This window comes from Trichomycterus rosablanca, chromosome 13, assembly GCF_030014385.1.
Source record: "Trichomycterus rosablanca isolate fTriRos1 chromosome 13, fTriRos1.hap1, whole genome shotgun sequence".
NCBI lineage: Eukaryota > Metazoa > Chordata > Actinopteri > Siluriformes > Trichomycteridae > Trichomycterus > Trichomycterus rosablanca.
Window position 1 is genome coordinate 26,809,666 of NC_086000.1, and position 9,440 is coordinate 26,819,105.

At 39.0% G+C, this 9,440-nt stretch overlaps 1 protein-coding gene across 1 annotated transcript in view; it reads left to right on the forward strand.

Moving 5' to 3' along the window:
- The window catches only part of esrrb (estrogen-related receptor beta), a 35,562-nt gene extending 26,328 nt beyond the window's left edge, over nucleotides 1-9,234 (forward strand). Inside the window, exons 5-6 of the mRNA XM_063007409.1 lie at nucleotides 6,024-6,293; nucleotides 8,801-9,234. Coding sequence (XP_062863479.1) covers nucleotides 6,024-6,293; nucleotides 8,801-9,045 — 515 coding nt within the window. The 3' untranslated portion in view covers nucleotides 9,046-9,234. The remainder of the gene's footprint in view (nucleotides 1-6,023; nucleotides 6,294-8,800) is intronic.
- Nucleotides 9,235-9,440: the final 206 nt, after the last annotated feature.

Genomic DNA, 9,440 nt, shown 5'->3' on the forward strand with positions numbered 1-9,440 from the left:
TTATGTCATTCATCAGTCACTTTGGTCAAGGCTAGTGAAGTACCTCTGCTAACTGACCAGCTCATGTCAACATACGTACATCAGTTAGCAGTATTTATTACTCAACTTGTTGTGACAAGATTTAAATGATGTGGCCTGTGTAGATTCTATGTGATTTTTTCTCACATTTCACCATTTTGCATTTGCATTTCCCAAGGCTCAACACAGGCATAAACTACAAGTTACATGGCTTAATCAGCCCAAAGTCAGTCTGGGAATTGTTGAAAGTAATTCACTGAAGCATTTATAATAAGGCAGTTCTGTATCTCTAAAACAATGGGGGGGGGGGGGGGGGGGGGGGGGCTGTGTTTGTAGAAGTTTTTTTACTGAGGTGCACATAATGAATGTTTTGCTGTTTTTTCCATCCCTTACTTTTACCCAGCCTGACTACACAAATGTGCAGAGCTCCTATATCATAAGCATTCATTTAAAACATGACCTTAAGCTGAGCTCCTCATGGAAATTCAATAGTTCAAAAGAGGCCATCATGGGCTAAACCCCTGCTTGCTGTTGGCCAAGAGTCTATGAGGCTTGTCTTTCTGATTAGGAGTCATGATAGAGCAGAGCTGGGAGTGAAGTGCTCAGAGTGAAGGATGCTTTTTCTCTCTTTATAGTCTCTTGTGTCACTCTACTTATTCGTAATTTATCTTCTTGCTTTGTTTTTCTGGTCTTTTTCCTCTTTTTTTCTTTTAAGCCTAACTTGCTGAGGCATTTCTTGCTTGCTGTTTCTCGCTCTCTGTGACTCTCTCATTAGATTGAAGGTGAAATATAAGGAGGTGCAGCTGGAAGGGCTACTGTACCTCGTAATTACATCTCTTTTTATGAGAACTGCTAATGGTCTTCAGGGATAAGGAAACAATAATAAATTAATATGAATATGAACTTCCGCTCAACACAAATGTGCAGCATTTAATTTCAGCTGCTCTTCCAACATGACAAAGAGCATCATCCTGATTAATCATGATGCAGGGATGTGCTGAGACATAGCATGGCTCCTCCAACAGGAGGACACTTTACATCTGATGAAAATGATTTGAATAAAGAGATATGCATTTATCTTATTATTTTTTTACCCTCACTTAAAAATAAAAGCATGATGTCCAGGTAAAGGAGATTAGTTTATCACCACAGACACAGGGTAACAAAGGTTTAAAAGAAAGAAACATCGGCAGTGGCAGGCATTAGGTCACAGAGGAAGGGACAGCAGCAATAATACAGCAAAAATAAAATTTCAAATATTAGCTTGTAAACATGCTAGGATTGAAACTGTGCTTTACTGTGATTTTGTTTATAAAGGACGTTTGGGGCCGTAAAAAGCCTTTTTTCAGCAAACCGAGGCTTTTACCTTTTTTCAGACATGTTGCCTTTGATTCAGCAGGCATGAAATATGCCACTGACAGCTAGCCCAGCCTGTCTTTGTTATAGCGGCTGTTTCGAGCGATGAACTTTATTGTGCTGCATAAAAACAAGCTAAAAACTGATTACATTTTATACTAGTGCTGAGGACGGGCCACACAGGGAATTTGTTCACAGACGTGATAAATTGAGTTTTCAAAAACATTTTAGCCTGGCTGCATTACTCATCAGTCTTAGCCCTTAGACTTTAACAAATGAGTTTGCTTGGAGTGTAAAACTACACAAACATTTGCTTTTTAACTGGAGTAGCCAGTGTTTAATGTTTTTAAAACAGTGGTTACAAAACAATTCAAATTAGGTTTCTTTACAATTTACCTTAGATTTTCGGGTCGTCTACCCAGACATGATTGGGTATGTCTAAGGGGGATGGGGGAGGGATTGGCATCCTGTCCAGGGTATTCCTGCCTTTTGCCCAGTCCAGTGTTTCCTGGTGGAATCAAACCCGATGCGACCAACATGAAGCGGTTGATGAAAATTAAATGAAATAAAAAAATAAATAAATAAATAATAAATAAATATATATATATATACTGCATCACTATTAAATGAAGACAAAAGAATAACCAGTACTATTAGAGATTTTAAAATTTAATCAGCTAGGGTCTGCTAGTTTTGTTTTTCAAGTATTTGCATTTTTTAGATGTATATGAAGTATACTAAAACTTTAAATTATGGTTAGCTAAATACTTTTAGTTTAATAGTGCTTAGTAGTGCTGTGTGCCCCAGGACATGTGACAGTTTTGATCTATAACCGCATTTTTATCTCTCAAACTTTACCCAAATCATAAATTTAATGTGACTCACCACATTGTAAATTCTAATTGTCTAACTATGTGACTAAGATCATATTAATTGCTTTTTATGCTTTATAAGCCTTCCCTAAAAATATATATACCTTAATTAAGAAAAAAAACAAGCACATAGGGATTTAAATATCACTTGAAAAACAATCACGTCTGAAAATACTGCTGATTTTAAATGTCTTATTTTGCCCTGTCTGTTTGATATGATAGACAGGTATTCCAGCTTTAGCTTGCCTTAGTCCTAAAACAGTACTTTTATCCCAGTATTAAAATTATATCTTTTTCTGCCTGACTTAAAAGTGCCAAACAGCAGATATAGCAGCCCATCAAATCAGTCAATATTGTGTCATGTTTGGTCCAAGCATGCTGAGGCAGTTGGTTGGAAATTAGGATGTAAATATTGATGTTTCATTAGAGGAAGAATCACCAGCTCTTCAAGCACTTCAGCAAGGCTTTGTGGTAGCAACAAGGCCTGAGTGCCGTTTGACCTGGAGAGTCGGGAAGTCACTTCATTACTTGATTAAATTGAGTGGAAAAACACAAGATCCCATTTGAAGAGATCATTCAGCACTGTGAAAAGAGAGCGGGAGAGAGAGAGTAGCAGAAAGAAAGTGGATGGGTGGGCAATGCACACAGTTTCACTTTTTTTTTTTTTCATTTCACAACAAACCCTAACAGACAATTAAATGCTGGGCCTTTTAGTGGGGTGTGTAATTGCAGTCAGTCAAGTCTGATGGGTGTTTAATGCTAGGAGATGTCTGGTATTCGGAGGATGTTTTATCGTGTTTTTGTGCATGTCAAACATGCACCGCACTGCCTATCTGTCAGGTATTAGAAGAGCTTTGATGTGTTTAACATGAAGCTTGGTCTTTGATAAGCCAAAGTACATGCACTGATCAATCTGTTTTGCATAAAACGGCTGATTGTCAGGCTGTGGTCAGTTGCTTAGATTTCAGATATTTTATACAAAGCTGGGCCATAATGAAATACAACTGTTACTACTACAGCATGTATTTAGAATACACTAATCCGTTATATGTGATACAGACTAAGATACATAATTAATGGCTGTATTTTAAATACAGTTTTAGAATTAGCTACTGGAAAATACTTTCCAAATGTTTTTGCTTATATATTTGGTGGTAGTAGTTCAAGTAGTTAAACAAATAACTTCTTTACAGCTTGCACTTTGTCACAGTTTCAGTTTTACATAGTTTTCTATGGATGCATGTTAAAGCTCAAGTCTGTTACCATTTAACTAAACATTAGCTGGGTGGGACAGTGGTGTAAAAGATAGTGTGGGTGCACCAGGGTCCCTGGTCATGGTCTGTTTTGGTGGTGGTGTTTTTTTTTGTTTTTTTTTTGTATACTTCTAAGTTTCTGACAACATGCAGAAGGTAAGTGAGTGAATAAATAGGTGCATGTTTAATGCAGTATCGTTGGCATCTACCCTCTTTTATTCTTGCATCCAATCCCTGTCGTATCCCTGCATACAATGTTTATAGGCATCAACCCTGATCAGGATGAAATGGTTACTAAAGATAAAGGACAAACTGAGCATTAGTTAACAATAGATTGGTTTAATAAGGCATTTTGATTATTAGATGTATTCAAAAAATATCCTAAATTATTTGGTGCTGTTATTATTGGTTGTAATGTAAATAAAAGCATTTGGACATTTGAGTTGGTTAATGATTAATCTTGAGCAGATGCATGTCTGCAAGTTTGATGACAGGCTGTTGTCCTGGCTTCTTCTGTCTTTTCTCTCTGCCACCTCCACTTTGGCCCTATTGATTCCCTTTCACATTGTGAGGGGCCCTGCAGCACTGATCACAATCTGTTAATTAATGTATCCCCCAGCACGCACGGCCAGTGTTCTCCCCTCTGATAAGGGAAATTAAACACTCAGGTACCCCTTTTTTCCTTTGCCTCTTCTTCTCTCCTCTATTCTGTCTATTACTTACCTTGCTAACACTCCAGAGTGTCACACAACGAGTAGATAAACATCACCCCTTCAAGTCTTCCTCAATGAGATCATTTATATGAAAGAGGGAAAACATTGGAGGCAGGTATGCTGTGTGACCCAGTCAATACTGTAATCTATCACCTTTTTAATCACGAGGGGGCAGACAGGATTGCAACGGTAAACTTGTAAAAGCAATCATTTTAATCATCAGACCCTGCAAGAGGCGCTAATATACTGTCAAAATGGAGATGCCTGGCAGGCACCAAGTGAGGCAAAAGGAAAAGGAGGGGGTTCGCATTTCTGGCTGTAAAGAGTTTATCGACAGCTGAGGGCAAAGGAAAAAGGGATGAGATGGTTATCAGTGCGTCCGAACGACAAACTGTGTCTTTAGCCACTTTGAAATCACTTACCCTGCCAGGCCGTAGTAATTTGCCTCACTAAGTCATTGTTGCCATTTGAACTGTGGGACAATTCATTGTGGTATTCAGACTCTGCTTGATTTGTTTGGAAGTCAGTGCACATTAGACAGCTAGTTTACGTTCACTTAGCAACAATACCAGCGAGACCCTTGGGCTTGATTTACCCTTACTGACCCTTCTTCATTTTCTGTATTACACTGTTGTCAATATACAGTTTTTTACAGCCTTGTGTGAACTTTAATTATTAAAATAATAATTATTATTTTTATTATTATTAGTCATTGAATGAATGTGTCAAGGATTCATTGAAAAGAAAAGAAGCCTTTATAGTGGTGTTTGTATCTAACAAGAAGTAATGTGATGTGAGTTTTGCCTTCTGTCCACATCTATCAATTCAATAGTTAGCCTGATGGTTAAAACAACAGTTTAAAAAGCAATACTGCACTGTATTTTAAATAAGCTTGCTACTGTCTGATTTTTATATTAAATTGTGGCTTTTTATGATATTTTTTTTTTTAATGCCTCCAGTGGACATAGATAAAGGGTGTGTTCGAAAACCTAGGGAGCTGCCTTGCTGTCTTACTGTCTACATAGGCAGCTGCCTCAGTAGAGAGGATTCTAACAAGTTAATGACTTATAAGGCAGGTTATTCGAACGTGCTACTTAGACAGCGATTCCATCGGGTTTCGCGTTTAGCATCTTGCCATTAAAACCAATGGATTGACGTAGCACAGCATGCTAACATGGCAATATAGCATCTCCCTTCATGTACCGATAACGGTTACATTTCCTGACAAGCCCGATCTTGCAAATAAAAACACTCGGTACAAGTTTATACAAGTTAAAAATCAGTAATATTTTATTTACGTTTGAAAATAACTCAGTTCGTTTGTCCGTACCGTCAGCCATGTTTATTTTTCTGTGAGAGAAGAGCACCCGACCCACAATGAATTCTGGGATTGCCTTGATCACTAAGGCAGCGTCGGATGCTCACTCGTTTTTGAGTGAAAATAACATCTAGGATTTCGAACAGCCTCCTTCTCGGGAGCGCGCGTAGGATGACGTAAAATGCTGCCTATGTAGAGAGCACACTAGCTTTTCGAACACACCCATAGTATATACATAAACAATGATTTTTGTTATACTAATACAGGTAACCTTAAAGGGTTAACTTGAGTCATAGGGCTTATGTATATTTGGATAGTGATAACTGGCTTTAAACAACAGGCTGTCAAACAGTTAACTAGGTGTTTGATTCCTTGTACTCACTTCAACACTGGCCATGATAATTTAAAATATAAACTGATAATTTTGGTCCAAACAAAATAAGAAGGGCCTGTGACAAAGCAGATCATTAACAACGTCTCTCTTGTGTCTCAGGGTTTTCCAGCTTGTCTCTGGGAGACCAGATGAGTCTACTGCAGAGCGCCTGGATGGAGATTCTGATCTTGAGCATTGTGTTCCGCTCTCTGCCTTATGAGGATGAGCTGGTTTACGCTGAGGACTACGTGATGGACGAGGAGCACTCCCGGCTCACGGGCCTGCTGGATCTGTTCGTCTCCATCCTGCAGCTCGTCCGCAAGTACAAGAAGCTAAAGGTGGAGAAGGAGGAGTTTGTCACGCTTAAGGCCATTGCCCTCGCCAATTCAGGTACAGCAAAGCCCATGCTAATGTGCCAAAATAATACCTACATTTTTAGATCCCACTAGGATGGTGGGGGGGGGGGGGGGAGGGGGGGTATTTGCAACTTTATATGGCAAAACAAGACTTGCAACCAACTGAACAAGGAACTGACAAGGGAGCAACTTCTGTTGTTTAAATATGGTTTCTTATATTAGGTGAAAAATACCCCACCGCCCCTTATCATCATCCTAAAATAAATAACAAGGAAGTGTTATAGAAGTCAGATTTGTGCAAAATAGGTACCACACGGCAACATAGGTACTGGGAACCTGGGTCCTTTTATCCCACCTGCAATGGATTGGCACCCTGACCAGGATGAAGTGGTAATTGGACAAAAATAAATGGTGATGAATATACACTAATAATAACTGATAATGGTTCCACATAGTTTTAGTGTCCCAGGTTTGATTCCTGTTTTAGTTACCATCTATGTAAAACTGTAAGCTTGTCCTGTGTCCACGTGCATTTTTTCTGGTTACTCCGGTTCTCTCCAACTTTTTAAAACTAGGTGGACGAGATATTCGTAATTGCCCCTAGATGTGAGTGACCCACTGAAGGCATTCCCACAGCGCGCTCATCGTCTTTGGGAGAGACTCACCATAACCTAATCAGAATAAAGCAGTGACTGACGCAATTTATCATTATAATGATACATCCCCAAAACAATTCACATGCACTTTTTAAAATACATTTTATACAGTGCAGAAAGGCACTGATTTAAAAAACCTGTATACATTATTACATCATACTTTCAGGATTAGACATATCCCATGCATGCATTTTTTTAAAGCCAAATAAGGAAGCAGTGATTAAATGGTTATTTTGTGATGTTTATCCTTTATAAACCAACCTAAACTATTCCACACTGAACAAAATAGGCGAAGAATAGAAGGCACCCTGAATGCTCTTTAATCTTCATGATCTTGATGCACGGCCTCTAGATTGATACAGCCGAGATAAACATGAAGGGCACACAGAAAGAGAAAGCAGAAAAGGGAGGAGGGAATGCTTAGCTTTTAATTGAACGCCTTCCGTGTTGTGGCATTCCTCCATTCGTTCTCTCTCTATCTCCATAACAGTAGCCATGAGGCCCTGCGGCCACAGGAGATAAATTTAGCATTTCATTAGGAGCACAGGGGCTGTCAATAAAATGTGTTAAGTCGAATGGAATGAGTATCAGGGAGTGATGGGCCTCGTTTGTTCCGGGGGAGAAGACGAGGCGCCCGTATCGACAGCATGCTTTTCAGAAGGCACGGACTGTCCCTCTCTGATCAATGTCTGGACAGAGCCCCGCAAGCTTTCTCTCTCTCCCTCACACTCGCCCTCTCTCTCTCTTTCTCTCTCTCTCTATTCCCTTCTGTGGCTCTTTTTTTGTTTGCTGGAAAAATGCTGAGGGAGGGCTTTGCTTTACTTTTGGATGACAGACCCTTTGCAGAGAGGTAGGGCAGGGAGGAGCAGGATGGGGGAAGAGCAGAGCGTGCCGAGTGCTTCAACAAGGCCTCTGTGCAACGGCTCTCGCGGGAGTGCCTCTGTCTGACAGCTGTGAAAATTCATAGCGATTGATTTTGTAATTAGCAGTTTATCAATCGGATCGACACAGGCTCTCTGATGGATTGCAAGGAAATTGTTTCCTCAAAGTTGTTTTTTTAATGCTTCCATACACACTCTCTTAGGGACAAATACACTAATGTTTCATCCTATATTTTCTCTTTCTCTTGAGCACAGGCTCACACCCACCAAGCACATATTGGAAAGTAATTAAGAATAAGCTCTCCTAGTAACTTACTACAACATTTGACTGTAAAATAGTGTAAAATATGCACATACATTTCATAGTACAGTCCCAAATTTAAAATGCCATTATACTCGACTCACTGCATATTGCTGACCTTGTCAAATTTGGTATTAGTAGCAGAATAACATCATTTTGTAGCTATAATACATTTCTTATTTCCCATACTGAATGCATTCACACAAAGTTGTTTGGGTAAGGTAAAACAGTTTACCTTAGGTGGACAGAGTAAAAACATCTTAAGGTCCTGGAAGTTGTTTAAGGTCGATGTATTTTAGGTAAATTCCTTTTTATAGTTTCTTATGGTAAAATACAAACGAAAACTAAAAAGACAAGCAATTACAACTCTCATCTGAGGTGTTATACAGTATATATACTTTTATTAATGGCTGCCTTTGTGATTTTATATGTATTGTTGTTTATTTGTATATATGTGTGCTTAAAACTTACAAAACTTACTGAAGGTGAAACAATGAGAGGATCCTAAGCTTTTCCTGTATGCCTACGTATTAAATATTCTGCTCTTGTTTTACAACATAAAGCTATTATTTCATGGGACAAAATAATTGATTTTCTGACAAATTATATTGAGCTAAACAATGTGGTTGATAAAAGTCATAACCTAACCCTTAAACTTGACGCATGATTTACAGAATGTGTTTTATGTGTGTTTTCCTATTAGACTCCATGCACATAGAAGACGTAGAGGCGGTTCAGAAGCTGCAAGATGCTTTGCATGAAGCGCTGCAGGACTTTGAGAGCAGCCAGCACACAGAGGACCCACGACGGGCAGGCAAGCTGCTCATGACCCTGCCCCTGCTGCGCCAGACCGCCACCAAAGCCGTACAGCACTTCTACAGCATTAAGGTGCAGGGCAAAGTGCCTATGCACAAACTCTTCCTAGAAATGCTGGAGGCCAAGGTGTGAACAGGACGAGCCGCAAGACGTTAGAGACTCACTGAGCAAAAAATGAGGGAAGAGACACACTGTTGATGAACAAACAGGTTACAGACACTGTCACCTCTCTACCCTCTGTCTTTTCAAATTGTCTCCATCTGTCTGTCTTAAGGACATGAGACATTTTTAAAGAACAAGCTAAAAAAAAAAAATGAAAAACTCAGTATAAATATAAATGAAGAAGAATTTAAAATATATAACAAATCTTATGTATGTACAGTATTGATTTTTTTGTTTATGGTCTGTGATTATGTATGAAGGAGGAAATCTCTTGAATTGGAGCGTTCTCAATAAGGTGGTGGACTTTTTTTTTTTAACTGTCAGATTTTAAAAACTTATACATGTCATGATTAATCAGAACCACT